Source organism: Mobula hypostoma, chromosome 24, assembly GCF_963921235.1.
Source record: "Mobula hypostoma chromosome 24, sMobHyp1.1, whole genome shotgun sequence".
In the NCBI taxonomy this organism is placed as follows: Eukaryota; Metazoa; Chordata; class Chondrichthyes; order Myliobatiformes; family Myliobatidae; genus Mobula; species Mobula hypostoma.
Genome location: NC_086120.1, coordinates 50,756,613 through 50,773,750, shown reverse-complemented (window position 1 = coordinate 50,773,750; position 17,138 = coordinate 50,756,613). Strand labels below are relative to the sequence as shown.

The window sequence follows — 17,138 nt, the reverse complement described above, 5'->3', positions numbered from 1 at the left end:
TTTTATTGATAATCAGTACAGTCCCTTAAACCTGTGAGTTATTTTGCAAATAGGATCCTTAAAAGAGCTTTACCATTAAGAGAAATAAAATAAGCAATGAAGTGCCCAGAAATGCACATGGAGAGGATGTTTCCTATAGCGGGGGAGTCTAGGACCAGAGGACACAGATAGAGTGGATGTGGAGAGGATGTTTCTTATAATGGGGGAGTCTAGGACCAGAAGTCAAGATAGAGTGGTTATGGAGAGGATGTGGAGAGAATTGGGACGAATGTTTCATTTGACGATCAGCAACCGATGAGGTCGATAGTGAGCAGTGCTCCAGCCTCAACAATTGTCTCACTGCCAGGAGTGGTGGTCACAGCAGATACATTGGGAATGATTAACAGACTCTTAGATGATAGAAAAATGGAGGGCTCTGTAGGAAGGAAGGGTTAGATTGATCTTAGTGTAGGTAAAAAGCTCAGCACAACATTGTGTGCAGGAGGGCCTGTGCTGCACTGTAATGGTCTACATTCAATTTACATCTATACCAGTGACTCAGGATCCTGGTGCAAGAGGTGTAAAGGGTCGGCAGGCAAGCAGAGCAATAATTAGGATGGCTGCTGGAGTGCAACAGAGGGAACAGCAAAGAGTCTGCTGGTGGATGTCAGCCATTGACACCCTCCACACATCTTACGCAGAATACGCATAGAACATAGACCAGTACATTACAGGAACAGGGTCTTTGGTTCAAAATGTGCCGAACCAGCTAAAAAGTAAATCAAAACCCCCATAAATTAATGTTTAAGCTCTGAAGCACAATCAAAGATCTGACACACAGCCATGTAAGGAAATATTAATGCCAATGACCAACTGCTTAATCAAAGAGGTGCGTTTAAAGGAGTGCTTTGAAGGTAGGCAGGCTCAGAGGTATAGGGAGGGAATTCCAAGCATCAGAACACAATTAAAATTGGGACACTGAGAAGCTACACGTGTCACACCGTGTTAAGAACACCCAACTTATGGTCATCCTGTACATAATGAGTTCCTGTAATATTATTAAATACAAAGGTCTGATGTACGTATGGAAATGGCAGAACAGCTTTAAGTGTGTTTAATGCATCCATTACAATATCATGGAAGTGGCTATCACTTGGACCAGCATGACAGTGTAATGGCTAGCGTAAGACCTTTTCAGGGCCAGCATCACAAGTTCAACCCTCTCCCCCCCCCCCACCCCTGCCCCCGCCCCCACCCCACTGTCTGTAAGCTGTTAGTATGTTCTCTCTATGACTGTGTGGATTTCCTCCAGATGCTCCAGTTTCTTCCCACATTCCAAAAACATATGGGCTATAAGAAGGATAGACAAAGGATGATCTTTGGACTTGGATTGTCAGAAGGCACCAGGGGAGCAGCTCAGAGTTCGGCAAAAGCAATTCACTAGAATTAGAATGAGGGGTGACCTCATTGAAACCTATTGAATCATGAAAGGCCTTGATAGAGTGGATGTGGAGAGGATGTTTCCTATGGAGGGGGAGTCTAAGATCAGAGAACAGAGCCTCAGAATAGAGGGGCATCCTTTTAGAACAGAGATGAGAAGGAATTTCTTTAACCAGAGGGTGGTGAATCTGTGGAATTTGTTGTCACAGGCAGTGGTGGAGGCCAAGCCTTTATGTATATTTAAGGCAGAGGTTGATAGATTCTTGATGGGTCAGGGAATGAAGGGATATGGGGTGTGGGGGTGGGGGGGAGGCAGGAGAAGCTGAGAGGGGCAATAGATCAGCCTTGATGCAATGGCAGAGCAGACTCACTAGGCCATTTCTGCTCCTGTATCTGATGGTCCCACGGGTTAGTAGGTTAACTGGTGGCATGGGTGTAATTGGTGGCGTGGGTGTAATTGGGTGGCGTGGGTTCATTGGGCCAGAAGGGCCTGTGACTGTATAATATCTGTAAATAAATATTGTCTAAGTTCTAAGTACTTCCTGATATATTGATTGATTGGATAGCTGTACAGACAAAAACTACATGTTAGCCGGGGTATGGCCTGTTTTGTAGAAATTACAGATCAGCACGGAACGGAAGGAGTTCGAGCGGCGGATTCAGCGGGGATGTGGAAATCAGAGGGTTAAATCTGACAATCTGTCACAAAAGGTATTGAGGTACTGTAAATCACATCTAGGTGCAGTTCCAGTAACAGTGAGCTGAGGCAGATGTGAATCCATGCTCCACACACAAAGTGCTGGAGGAACTCTGTCGGTCATGTAGCATCTATGGAGGGGAATGAACAGTCGATGTTTTGGGGTGAGGCTCTCCATCAATACAGGAAAGAAAGGGGGCGTGGAATTGACGCTTTGGTGGCGGGATGAACTGTTTGTAGTGATGCTATTGAGGAATGTTTGGAGGCAGATTTTGGAATGTGGTTGTGAATTGTTTCATTCAGCTTCAGACTATCTAGAGCAAAGATGGACATGGCAGCAGGGAACATGTCCACGACAGAATTCTTCTTCTAGTATAAGTGTTGCAGTCAGAGGCAATGTGTGGTGAGAAGAAGTTCCTGAGGTAGATTGGTGCATCATCTGCACTGTGTCTACAGGTCATGCTACCCAAGGGCAGGGTTTACGTGAAATGTACAATGCACATAATACACCCAGTTTACTGAATCAGGTCCTGAGGACGTCTCTTAAAGTGAAACAATTGCTTATCAATATTTGTGCTTGAAACTCATGTTCCATCTTCTGAGGCACTAAATCGGAAAAGACTAAAGTGCTGATACTTCAATATCGACCATAGAACATGGAGCCATACAGCACATGAACAGGCTCAAAGTGTTGTGCTGAATCAATTAAATTAGTAATCAAACAGCCAACTAAACTAATCTCTTCTGCCTACACAGTCCATATCTTTCCATTTACCTCACATTCATGTGCCTATCTCAATGTCTCTCAAAAGCCTCTGATGTAACTGCCTCTACCACCACCCCAGGCAACATATTTCACCACTGTGTAAAAAAACTAGCCCCTTACTTTTCCTTTGAAATTATCACCTCTCACCTGAAATGCATGCCCTCTGATATTAGACTTTTCAATCCTAGGAAAAAGAATATTGTCTATTCTCTCTTTGCCTCTCATAATTTTATAAATCTCTATCAGATCTTCCCTCAGACTCCACCACTCCAGAGAAAATAACCCAAGTTTATCCAACTTCTTGCTATAGGATATGCCCTCTCATCTAGGCCAATGCTATAGGACATGTCCTGTAATCCAGGCCAATAGAACTATAGGACATGCCCTCTCATCCAGGCCAATAAGTGCCCGAGATTGCACGCCTCAGACTGTACAGACACTCTGGACAAATTAAGAGCTTCTCACTGTGCTACTCAACAGCATGGACTGGCAGAGCCAAGTGATCCCACAGTTGACAGATCACATCTAGTCAAGCCACATCCAATTGGACAATGACACAACTTGGAGGAGCAGGCTCCGTTAATATGCATTAACATCACAGCCATGGGGAAGCCCAATCTATTTGCGTAATAAGGAAGCCAAAGCATCTGCTAGAAGTTCCAGCAGAGATACCAAGTGTATGGTCCATCTCAGCCTCCTCTGGAGGCCCCAACAGGAGATGCTGGTCTTCAGCCAGTTCACTGAACTGCAGGAACCACAAACACAATGTGGAATGCAGAACAGTTCAGAGGCTGGAAATCCTGTGAGAGTAACTCAGCTAAATCCAATCATTTTGGACCCCTTATCTGAGAAAAGATCTTCTGGCATTGGAGAAGGTCCAGAGGAGGTTCACAGGCATAATTGGGTTAATGTATGAGAAGCATTTGATGGCGCTGTGCCTGTATTCTTTGGAGTTTCGAAGAATGAGGGGATCTCACTGAAACCTACTGAATACTGAAAAACCTAGATGACGTGGAGAGGATGTTTCCTATAGTGGGGGAGTCTAGGACCAGAGGGCACAGCCTCAGAATAGAGGGACATCCATTTAGAACGGAGATGAGGAGAAATTTCTTTAGCAGTGGATGGTGAATCTGTGGAATTTATTACCACAGACGGCTATGGAGACCAAATCTTTGAGTATATTTAAAGCGGAGGTTGATAGGTTCTTGATTGGTCAGGGCATCAAAGGTTATGGGGAGAGGGCAGGAGAATGGGGTTGATAGGGATAATAAATCAGCCTTGGTGGAATGGTAGAGATGACTCAATGGGCTGAATGGCCTATTTCTGCTCCTGTGCCTTATGGTCTTATCATTCTCAACAGGAGTGTGATGGTGCACTCTCCACCAGCCGGAGGTAGTGCAGCTTCAATGACACTCAAGAAACTGGACACCATGTGGGACACAGAAGCCCAATTGATAAGCACCTATCCATATATATTCCCTCACTCCACCAGCAACACACAGTAGCAGTATTTATACCATCTCTCCCCACTCACCAGCACCGTCCAAACCTACCACCTCTACCAGCTGGCAGAGAAAGCACGAGGAACACCACCCCCTGGAAGTTACCCTCCAAGCCACTCATCATCCTGACTTGGAAATATACTACTGTTCCTGCGCTGTCATTGGGTCAAAGTCCTAGGATTCTCTCCCTAACAGCGCAGTGGGTGTAAACCACATCTCAAGGACTGCAGCAGTTCAACAAAGCTGCTCGCCTCACCATCTCAAGGACATCTAGGAAGGGGTAATTAAATGCTAGCCCAGCCTGGGAAGCCCACCTGCAGATTCAGATATTTATCACATGTACATGGAAATGTACAGAGAAACGCTTCGTTTGCATTAACAACCAACACAACCTAAGGATGTGCCGGAGGCAGCCCGTAAGCGTTGCCACACGTTCCTGCCCCAATACAGCATGTCCACAATATTCAGCAAAACGACAACAGCCATCGAAGGAATAAGAATGAAATGCTTAATTGTTTTCCTTTGGTAAAGCAAATAACTTACAAAATCTTAACAATTTTGTTCATTACTTTTCTTAATCAAAATAATCAAACCTATTAATCATTAAATTTATTTTGTACAAAGACTATTGATTTCATTTAAAATGATGATACTTCAATGTTTATGGATTGTGAATTGTGTTCACTGGATCCCAGGTTTAGTGGATCTATGTCTGCAAAATATGGGGTATACAGATTGAATAGGATCTAATTTCATAGTGGACAGGTTCCTGTGAGAGCAGAGATTTTATTGAATAAAGCCCCATTGATCTGAATGCTCTGTTGCACCATCAACTGCTCGGTAATTTTGTGCTTCTGACTTTACCAACGTTGCAACCTGAGATCCAGCCTGAAGTAGTTCAAATCTTCTCCACGTAGTTTCCTGGAAAAAGTCCCTCTCTTCCATGTAAACGACCCTTCCACCATCCTGATGGATCTGGAAGATTGAACAATTTTGTCAGATTTGAGTTGGTGTCTCTGTGAAACATGTCCCCCACTATACATTCCAGATCCACAGCTCCCAATCAGTTACGCTGAAATGCACTCATTAATGTGGCCTCTCACCCCCCCAAAGCCTTTTGACTCTCTACAAGAACACAAGGGATTCTGCAGATGCTGGAAAACCAGAGTAACACACACAGAATGCTGGAGAAACTCAGCAGGCCAGGCAGCATCTATTGAGAGGACTAAACAAGTCAATGTTTCTGGCTGAGACCCTTCTTCAGGACTGGAAAGAGGAAGAGGAAGGAGCCAGAATAAGAGGGTGTGGGGAGGGGAACAAGTACAAGCTAGCAGATGATGGGTGAGACCAGGTGAGGGCGAGAGGGATGAAATGAGCAGGTGGAAGAGATAAAGGGCTAAAGAAGGACACTGTTTGGAGAGGAGAGTAGGCAGAAAAGAGGAAGGGCACCAGAGGGAGTAAGAAGAAGAGAAGGGTTGATGGGGGGGGAAGCAGAATGGGGAGTGGAAAAATGGAGACAAGTAGGGAGGGAAAAGAGAGATGGGGAAAGGGGTAGAAGTTCAGATTGGAGGCTAACCAGGTGGAATACATGGTGTTTCCCTTTCATACAATGAAATCATTGTATGAAGGCAGTCCATTATCTACACTAGATGTCTGCACTGATTTTGTTCATTTATAGTCAGTCAAAAGGACACGGCAGCGTACACTGGATGAATTCCTCTATTGATAACTATTAGGAACGAACACAGTTTTATAGGACTGTAGTAGTATTGGTAGTGTTCTAATTTGTTCTGTATTTCATTTAAATAAATAATTTGTTACTCACTTAAATGGTAGTTTGTCTTTTTATACCTTTTTAACTACTTTCATGAAATTTTGACTAATTGGGGTAGCAACTTAACTGGGCCAAAATGGACTGGTCCTGATGTGTCCCATTGTATTTATTAACGGCCTCACCAGCTATGAAACCCTTACCTTCCAGAAGAATATCAATGACATCATTAACGTTAAAGCTGAGTTCATCCACATCTTGGCCATAATACTGATAGAGGGCCCGGCACTTGGGAGTTCGTGGCTGTGGTTTTGGACGTCCCACTGCCGGCGGGGGTCTTTGTGATACACTCCGTCTTCTCTGGATTCTGCAAGAAAGGTTTTCAGATGCCTGATCTCTTGTCCAAAACTAATTCACCACATCCAAGTAATCGTGCAACACTTTACAGCTAGTGGTAGGTGCATGGAATAAGCTACCAGGGGTGGTGGTAAAGACAGATATATTTAAAAGACTCCTGGATAATCAAATGGATGATGAAAAAATGAACGGCTATGTGGGAGGGAACTCCATCATGAATGGTCCCAAGCCTGGCTGCAATAGGAGGAGGGAGCTAGTAAACCCATCCTGTAAATGCCCAGAGCTACAGAAACACCAACAGGGGCTCCAAAGACCTCATCACTGGGAGAGGAGGGATTCTAGAAGATGGGCTGCACCTGGGGACAATTTGAAAGAGTGGCCCAGGAGAGAGAACTCTGGCGAGATACTGTGTGCCCCAATAGGGATGATGGACATAAGAAAACAAAGAAGAAGATGCAAGAGGAAAGAGTTAGATTGATCCTGGAGTAGGTTAAAAGGTCAGTACAACATGTAGGTCAAAGGGCCTGTATTGTGCTATACTGTCCTGAATTCTACATTGTTTGTTCTATGTTCTATGTGGGCCAAAGGGCCCGTATTGTGCTGTACTGTTGTACGTTCTATGTAAGCAAGGTGGCGATTTGAACATTGTGTCTACAACCGCCAAAAGAGAGCGATTCTTGTTCTCCCGTGACTCAGCTGACAGCACATAGCCTTGCAGATTATGTCATCTTCAGTGCTCAATCAGCACTTTGTAAAATTGACGCGAGTGGCTGGTTCTGTCTCCTTTTCTCGTGAGTTCCAGCACCCCCTAACACACTTTCTGACTGATTGAAATTCCCTTTAACCTTACTCCTAATTCCTTCACCCTCTGTCTTTTGGTTGACGGGATGGGGGTCCTTTCTCAACTCTGAACTGGTTCCACAAACTACGTATTCACCTTCACTGACTCTACAGCTCATGTTCTCAATACTATTCTCTTTGTACTTGCGCCATTTGTCTTCTATTGCACCTTGGCTGTTTGTCTTTGCTTGTGTGCTGAAATTGTCACGTTGACAGGGTGTGAGGAGGAGACAGAAGGACTGTAAATGGACTGAGATGTGAAAAGTGGGTGGGAAAACATTGGCAGATGGAACGTAATGTGAGAAGCCTGTTTTGGCAGCTCGTTCTATATGATCAGCACCTTCTACAAGGTAAAGCCCCCCTCTCATTCTGGAATTCTCTTGCCTGGGAAAAAAAAACTGTTTTCCACCACCTTGTCCATGCCTGTCAGACTTTTAAGCATTTCTAGAAGGCTGCAAATCATTCTCCAATGTTCAAAGGAATAAAGACCCAGTCGGGTTAATGTCTCCCTGTAAGTCAGACACTCTCATCCCAGCAACATCTCTTCAGCTTTGCAGTTGAAACAGCATCCGGCCTGTATTAGGTACTCCAAGTGCACTCTCACCTAGAACATAAAGTCCCAAACCCTGTAGTCAGTGCACTGAACACCATTTTCACCACCCCGTCTAAAAGAGAGAGAGAGCGAGAGAGAAGCACAAGCTGGCAGAATCTTCAGGTGTTGGGAGGAATGTGCTGTATATGAGGGGTATAGATAGCGTCAATGCCAGCAGATTTCTTCCACCAAGTCTGAGTGAGACTGGAACTAGAGCTCATGGGTCATGGGTTAAGGGTGAAATGTCTAAGGGGAATAGGAAAGGGGAACTTCTTCACTCAGATGTTGATGAGAGTGTGCCAGCAGAAGTGGTGTGGTGGATGCAGGTTTGATTGCAACATATAAGAGGAATTTGGATGGGTAAATGGGAGGGGTATGGAGGGCTATGGTCCACATGCAGGTTAATGGGACTAGTAAGATTAATAATTCATCATGAGCTAGATTGGCTGAATGGCCTATTACTCTAATGATAGAGGTATGTTTTTTTTTTAAACACGGAGTGGTGGGTGTGCTGCCAGAGGTGGTGGTAAGGGCAAATACATTAGGGACATTTGAGAGAGAGTCACGTGGATGATAGAAAAATGGAGGGCTGTGTGGGAAGGAAGGGTCAGACTGATTGTGCAGTAGGTTAAAAGGGCCTGTCCAGTGCTGTAGTTTCCTGTGCTCTCTGTTGTATTGGACTCCTGCAGGTAGTCAGGCTGCCTCCACTGCACTGTATTCCTGTAAACACGTGCAACCGGTGGCGGCGGTGGACCGCGGTTATCGTGACTCACCCTGCAATGCCTTCATCCGGAACTCTCATAAACTCCATGTTCGCATTGGTATTTGTGGACTTCCTTGCTCTAGTCGTAGCACCCTGTTTTGGCAGCGAGGGCTTCTCTGAAATGCTGCCAGACTTTGACAGGCTTTTCATAGGTCTGGAGTACATTTGTTCCTGCTTCATCTGATTATCCTGTGAGAATCGTGGAACACCATTTCCATACTGTCCTTCAGAAAGAGAAACAGGGAAAGTCAAAAAAAAAACAAGAGGAAATCTGCAGATGCTGGCAATCATGGCAATGCACACAAAATGCTGGAGGAACTCAGTAGGCCAGGCAGCATCTATGGAAAAGAGTAGTCAACGTTTCAATTCAAGACTTTTCATCAGGACTGGCATGTCAGGAATGTCAGAAATTCCCCTTCCACTTATGATCGGGGTTGCGAAGGACATCGCATAAAGCCTGTTACAACCCTTGTAAACTGCAAGGTTGATAAACTATAATCACCCTGGCTCAACACTAGATCAAGGTGGTGGTGTGCACCATTGCAGTGGCCACGCCAGCTCCAACTAACAGTATAATTGATCGTCTTTTACGTCTTTCAGATGATTGCAGGACACTGCTGGATATTTAGCAGCTTATGCTAAACGCCAATCTTCTGGAATACTTCTTGAGTTGTGTATGTGAGTTACATGTACTGTGTTTGCACGTTGGTCCAGAGGAACATTGTCTTGTTTGGAGGTATGCATGTGTACAGTTGAATGACAATAAACTGAAGATGAACTTGTGCTAGCCCAGGGTGAGGCATGAGTCCTCGGGCTGGTCTGGCCTGGATATCTGGTTTGTTTCTTTTTAAGCCTGTGGTCTGTTCTGTCCATTAAGTTCACCGGATGTCTGCCTTGACTTCCCAGTCAGGTTCTGATGCAAGTCGAGTGCTGCCATTTCCCATGAAATGCTCTGGTACGGAGCCGTGAGGGTGGTGGGCATGACAGGGAGAGGAGATCACGCACTCTGCCCAGAGATTGAGAGTTTGGGTGGGCAAGGGATTTGAAAAATTCTATTTCATCAACTTATCGATGGTAATATTTTGGTTTATGTGATGTGGGTGATATACTGTATGTTGTGTGGGTGCACTGTGGTCCGGAGGACCATTGTTTCATTTGGTGGTATACATTTACAGTCAGATGACAATAAACTTGAACTTGATCACGTCTAACCTGGCAATAAGAACCTTCCCCTCACTGACACCCTGCCTCACCAGCTCCATCACAGGGACTGGCCTTCCCATCATTGAGGACACTTTCAAAAGGCAATGTCTCAAAAACACAACCATGAGGAACTCTGCAGATGCTGAAATTTCAAGCAACACACATAACAGTTGCTGGTGAACGCAGCAGCCCGGGCAACATCTATAGGAAGAGGTATAGTCGAAGTTTCGGGCCGAGACCCTTCGTCAGGACTAACTGAAAGAGGATATAATAAGAGATTTGAAAGTGGGAGGGCGAGGGGGAGGATCTCCCTCATCCGAAATGTCGACTGTACCTCTTCCTATAGATGCTGCCTGGCCTGCTGCATTCACCAGCATTTTTTATGTGTGTTACCTCAAAAACATGGCATCTGTCATTAAGGAGGCCAAGTCATTGAGTATATTTAAAGTGGAGGTTGATTAGTCAGGGTATTAAAAGTCAGGGGAGAAGGCAGAAGAATGGGATTGAGAGGGATAATAAATCAGCCAGGATGGAATAGCAGAGCAGACTCGATGGGCCTAATTCTGCTGCTCTTTCTTATGTTCTTATGTCTAACATGAGGATAAATGATTGATGGACTTCACTCATTACCATGAGGTAGCTCTTTATCTATATCAGTCAATGATCCAGAGAGGTCAGAGGCCAAAGTAGTGTGTTTGGAGGTCAGAGGTGAGATGTCCCTGAGTCCAGTGCTAAAACCTGGAGGCCCAAAAGTGTCCTGTACTGGGATTGGAGGGATGGGTGTGTGTGTGTGTGTGTGTGTGTGTGTGTGTGTGTGCACGCGCGCGCATAAGAGGCTTGTTTTTCTGCTATTGTTTGTGTTGTTCTGCTGAACATGGTGGACATGTTCTGTTGGTGCGGGAATGTGTGGTGACATGCGGGCTGCCTTGGCACATGCTTATGTTGTGTTGGTCAATATCGCAAATGATTCATTTCACTGTACGTTTCAACGCACACTGCCTGGCCACTTTATTTGATATCCCGTCTCTAATGAAGTGGTCGTGGTCTTCTGCTGCTGTTGCCCGTCCACTTCAAGGTTCAACGTGTTGTGGGTTTAGAGATGCTCTTCTGTACATGACTGGTATTAATACGTGACTAAAATCACCTTCCTGTCTGCTTGAAGCAGTCTGGCCATCCCCTCTAACCTCTCATTAACAAGGTATTTTTGCCTGTGGAACTGCTGCTCCCGAGATGTTTTGTTTTCACACCATTCCCTGTAAACTCCAGAGTCTGTACACGAAAATCCCAGGAGATCAGCAGCTTCTGAGATATTCTGTCTGGCACCAACAATCATTTCACAGTCAAAGTCACTTAGATCACATTTCTTCCCCATTCTGATATTTGGTCTGAACAACAACTGAATCTTTTGACCATGTCTGCATGCTTTTATGAATTGAGTTGCTGCCACATGATTGGTTGGTTAGATATTTGCACTTAAGAGCAGGTGTACAGGTAGCTACTGAGTGTCCGTGTGATAACCGTGAATCCGAGACTGTTTACCTGATGGTGCCGGGGGAGCAGGTCTGGCGTGAGAACGTTTCTTCAAGCCTCTGTTCTCCGGAGCTCCTTTCTTTGTTGGCTCTGTTCAGCGAGAGAAGTAAATGTTCTCTTTAACAAAAAAGTTTACCATAAGTATCACAATACTACAACAAGACCTTACAAACTACATTTGTTAATTTATAACATTTATTCATTTATCTATCTTCCCATCTATTGATTTATTTATAATGTTATTTATGATTAATATTTATTTGTTTTCTTTTGCACATTGGTTACTTGTCAGTCTTTATGTATAATTTTCATAAATTATAGTTCTTTACCTTCCTGTAAATGCCTGCAAGAAAACAAATCTCATGGTCATATATAGTGACATATAGTTTGTACTTTGATAATAAATTTACTTTGAACTTTGATAACGATAATCAAACAGCAACTGGATTTGAATACCCCGTCCGCTGCTGGATGGAACTGAGCCCCTGCGGTGCCCAGCGGTCCCTGAACACCTCGGTGGTTCCCACCGAGACTATGTGCTCTTAGGGATACCCAGACATGAACGTATCCCTGGAGGATTGCCCAGCAGTCAGCTTGGGTGGAGCCCTCAGCTGCCCACCTGCGGGACCTGCAGACAGTTAACTTTGCCACCCCCAGGAGCATGCTTGCCAGGACATTCTCTCTTCTCTCTGTTCTGACCCCTCTCTGCAATCTGTGACGAAATATGACGTGCAACCAGAAGGCGAGGAGTGGCCCCTTCAGATGTATGAATTTTTATTTTATTCAGTTAGAGACAGAGTGCAGAACAGGCTCAATTTAATGCTGACACAATCACAGGACAATTTACAATGATCAATTAACCTACCAACCGTTATGTCTGAGAACTGTGGGAGGAAACCATAGCACCCAGAGGAAACCCACACAGTCACAGAGAGAACATACAAACTCCTTCCAGGCAGTGCTGGAACTGAACTCGGAACTCTGGAACACCCTGGGCTGTAGTCGCACCACACTAAGTGCTACACGACTGTAACACCACGGTACCACGGTGAATGGGGGCTGCAGCCTCACAGACTCCTTGTACATGTCGCATACGGTCTCTTCCAGCTAGCAGAAGGGAGATCCAGCCAAGTGTGCAGACTTAAAAACCTTACGTTATTTTATTCATTTAGAGATGCAGCCCGGTAACAGGCCTTAGCCTGGGCCGCCCAGTGACCAATTAACCTGCTGACCCGTACGTCTCGGGAATGTGGGAGCAAGGTGATGACAGGACACCGATGGTGAAGGAGATCCACAGGAACTTACTGGAATTCTTGGGTAATCCATCTCCAATGCTAATATTGAGTGTTTTCCCGGCAGGTTTTAGCACCACCTGCTCTCCTTGGCCCCTGCTGAAGACGAGGCTTCGAGTACCGCCTCCACCCCAGCCTTCTTTCTTGATCTTGAACTGGATGCTGTTCCATAGAAACACAGTAAAGCTACGTAAGCAAGGAGAGCACGTACTGAATAATGAAGCAGCCCTCAAATCTGACAACATTCAGGGTCAAAGGATTAGACGCTACAGCACGGAAACAGGCCCTTTGGCCCATCTAGTCCATGCCAACCGGATCTTCTGCCTAGTCCCCTCTACCTGCACCCCAACCATAGTCCTCTATTCCCCCTCCATCCATGTACCTATCCAAATTTCTCCTCAGTATTGAAATCTAACCTACGTCCACCACTTCTACTGGGAACTCATTTCGCAGCATCCTCTGAGTGACGAAGTTCCCCATCATGGTCTCCTTAAACATTTCACCCTTCACTCTCAACCCATGACCTTTAGTTGTAGTCTCACTGAACCTCAGTGGAAGAAGCCAGCTTGCATTTACCCTGTCTATACCCATAGAAACACAGAAAACCTATAGCACAATACAGGCCCTTCACCCCACAAAGTTGTGCTGAACATGTCCCTACCTTAGAAATTACTAGGGTTACCCATAGCCCTCTATTTTTCTGAGCTCCATGTACCTATCCAAAAGTCTCTTAAAAGACCCCATCATAACCGTCTCCACCACTGTTGCCAGCAGCCCATTCCATGAACTCACCGCTGTCTGGATAAAAAACTTACCCCTGACATCTCCTCTGTACCTACTCCCCAGCACCTTAAACCTGTGTCCTCTTGTGGCAACCATTTCAGCCCTGGGAAAAAACCTCTGACTATCCACACGATCAATATCTCTCATCATCTTATACACCTCTATCAGGTCACCTCTCACCCTCATAATTTTGTACATCTCTATCAAATCTCCGCTCATTCTTCTACGCTCCAGGGAATGAAGTCCTCGTCTATTCAGCCTTTCCCTACAACTCAAGTCCTGGCAACATTCTTGTAAATTTTCTCTGCGCTTTTCAGCTGATTGATATTCTGTCTATAGGTAGATGAAGAGAGCATATTGCTCACTTTGCACATTTTATCCCTTAGAAGTGGCCAGAGCTCAGTCTGGGATTGGGTTGTGACACAGGGAGAGGGAGTAGAGCTGTCTTCTTGGCCTCTGCTGTGGCTGGGACCTCAACAGGAGTCTGCCAAGGTTGTCCATTATGTTCTTCACACCCAAGGATTGTGTCACAGACCTCAGTCTCTTTATTCTTTCTTTCCTGTCACCTAACCAATGAAATCATTAATTTGCAATCAATTTCATGAGATTTACAGTACTTCTAGATTACATTAGCCAATAGGCTGGTCCTGGACATTTCCTGGCATAATTTACATATTATTATTTAATTATTTATGGTTTATATTGCTATATTTATACTCTATTCTTGGCTGGTGCAACTGTAACAAAACCCAATTTCCCTCGGGATCAATAAAGTATGACTATACTACTATGACTATTAGATAATTAGGTTAGCTTTATTTGTCACATGTACATCGAAACACAAAGCGCCAATGACCACCACAGTCTGAGAACTGTGTTGAGGTAGCCCACAGGTATCACCATGCTTCCGGTGCCAACATAGTGTACCCATATTTACCCACCCTAATGATGTTTTTGGAGTTGGGAAGAAACCAGACCAGCCAGAGGAAACCCACTTGGTCAAAGGGAGAACGTACAGACGCCTGAGAGAGAACGCCGTGAATTGAACCACAATCAGTGATCACCGGCTTGAAATGATGCACCAACTGCAACACTACCATTTTAGCTATGGTCCTCACGTACGTCCACACTGAAGACCAGTAGGATGAGATCTCGGGCATCTTACAGCCAGCGGCCTTGGGCAGAATCTTAAAATTCAAAACCCATTGCTCGCCAACTTCACAATCAAGGAATCTTGTGTCACCTGTAACATTCCAGATACCAGCTACTCTTTTTGTGAAAAATTTCCCCTAAGATCCCCTTTAAACCTCCTCCAGCTCCTCTTAAACTTGTTCCCTCTAGTTCCATGCTGTGCCACCATGGGCAGAAAATATCTCCTCTATCTGTGCCCCTTGTAATTTCATAAACCATGAATCTGAATCTGAATCTTAAAAATCACTCTCACAGACTTTATGTGAGAGAAAAAAACAAACTAAAGGCAAAATAATTATGTCAAATTTTGTCGATTCACATTAAAGTAAAATCACAACAGGAGCTCGAGGAGCTCGTTGCTTGGTAACAGGTTGTACTGTATCCCAATATTTATCTCGAGATCAGAGAAAGGAATGCAAACAGGATGTGTTCTTACGAGTCAGAAAAGTTGAGCTTTAATTTTTGATGTGAGAGTTCTTCAATTTTTTTGCATAGAAGACTAACGAATTCAGTCTTGAAAATGGACTCCACGAGGCTGTCGTACTCCGGTTCATGCAGGACAAAGAAATCATCTTGCCTGGTGCTAAAACAAAACCCACAAACAAATGGAATCAGTCCACACAGAATCATTACACACGTCATCGTCCAAACACATGGAATCAGTCCACATGTCCCAGGAACATAGGAGAATGAGGGAGGGTTTGCTACAGGTGTGCAAAATTATGAGGGTACAGATTGGGTAAATGCAAACAGGCTTTTTCCACTGAGGCTGGGTAAGACTAGAACTAGAGGTCATGGGTTAAGGGTGAAAGGTGAAATATTTAAGTGGAACATGAAGGGAACTTCTTCACTGAGAGGGTGGTGAGAGTGTGAAAGGAACTGCCAGTGGAAGTGGGGAATGTGGGTTCGGTTTCTACATTTAAGAGAATTTTAGATAGGTACATGAATGTGAGGGATATGGAAGGCTATGGTCCAGATGCAGGTAGATGGGATTAGGCAGATTAATAGTCTGTCATAGACTAAATGGGCCGAAGGGCCTGTATCTGTGCTGTAATGTTCTATGAAGATCCGTTAAATATGAAAGCAGAGTGGGGAGGAAGTGCGGTTATGGACATTGGCAGTGTGGCAGAAAAGGAATGGGATAACTGCTCACTGCTTTTAAAAACTCCCCGGGGAAGGTAAGGAGGAAAACTATTTCCTTGACATGTGGCATGTGAGAGCAGGTGTGCCAGGGCTGTTGGCTGCCTAGCTGTAAATGCCCGAGCTAGGGGTGTTCCAGAGGCTTTGGTGAGATGGTGAACAGGTGAGGTTACCGTACCTCATTGACACAGCGGTGATGTTCTGAATATCAATCTTCCTCTTCATGACCTCCTTGATCTGACCCTTTTCCGGCCCCTTCTTAATCTTTTCTCGACCAATTAGATAAATGTACTTTGGGGTCAGGATAAGATCTCGTTTTATTCCCTGAGAAAAACAGAATTATGAATTAATATGAAAGACATGGTGAATTTTTCCTGAGTCAGGCAATGAATGAAGTGACATGGGACACATGTTCATCTTCCTCCTCTCCTCCACTGAAAGCTACAGTTAGCAACTCCTACCTTAAATCTTCGATCAAACTTGGTGACAGAGTCTGCAAAATCTATCCGTTCCCTCTTGCCAAGGAACTGTCGTAGCTCTGGTCTGTCTTCAATGCCAAGATAGTCACCAACAAAGTTTCGGTTAATACTGTTCCGTCGCCTCTCTTTGAAGTTGTAGAGAATGCTGGAAGCTGGGATGACCAACAGTAAAAACACAATCATTTCACAACTACAAGAGTGAGAGTGAAATTTTATCTTAAATCCACACTTCTGTATACAGGCAGAGTGGACAGGCGGAGCACCACAGGCAGAATACCATTGGTGGAACATTATAGGCAGAGTACCACAGGAGGAGCACTACAGGTGCAAAGCTACAGGTGGAGTATTACAAGCAGAGTACAACAGGTGGAGTACTACAGGCAGAGTACCACAGGTGTACTATAGGTAGAGCAACACAGATGTACTACAGGCAGAGGACTACAGGTGGAACAACGGGCAGAGCATCACAGGTGTACTACAGGCAGAGCACTGCAGGCGGAGTACACAAATCTAATGCAGGGAAATGTGATGTCTGACAGTTTTGGAAACACAAATTGTGAAATCATACTCAGACTGGCTGTGGAGGCCAAGTCTTTGAGTATGTTTGGGGCAGAGCTACGATGGTGTTCAATGACGACTTCTTCCAGCTCATCTTTGGAAGCAGCTTAATTTCTACCTTTTATGTCTCTTTTTCTCCTTTTCAAGATGGATGGGGTTCTGTTGAAGAGTGACCTAGATCTACACTCAAGCTTCAGTTCTTTTTAGCGATGGGACCCACTCCCGGGGCTCACCAGCTGGCCATTTTTCGAAATC

The 17,138-nt window shown here is 44.8% G+C and overlaps 1 protein-coding gene across 1 annotated transcript in view; it reads right to left on the bottom strand.

The window, feature by feature from the left end:
• Positions 1–1,244: 1,244 nt before the first annotated feature.
• LOC134337248 (unconventional myosin-If-like) overlaps positions 1,245–17,138 on the bottom strand; it is a 165,315-nt gene continuing 149,421 nt past the window's right edge. Inside the window, exons 21-28 of the mRNA XM_063032098.1 lie at positions 16,308–16,477; positions 16,025–16,170; positions 15,143–15,289; positions 12,746–12,894; positions 11,450–11,530; positions 8,718–8,931; positions 6,359–6,522; positions 1,245–5,359 (exon numbers count right to left, since the gene is read on the bottom strand). Coding sequence (XP_062888168.1) covers positions 5,283–5,359; positions 6,359–6,522; positions 8,718–8,931; positions 11,450–11,530; positions 12,746–12,894; positions 15,143–15,289; positions 16,025–16,170; positions 16,308–16,477 — 1,148 coding nt within the window. The 3' untranslated portion in view covers positions 1,245–5,282. The remainder of the gene's footprint in view (positions 5,360–6,358; positions 6,523–8,717; positions 8,932–11,449; positions 11,531–12,745; positions 12,895–15,142; positions 15,290–16,024; positions 16,171–16,307; positions 16,478–17,138) is intronic.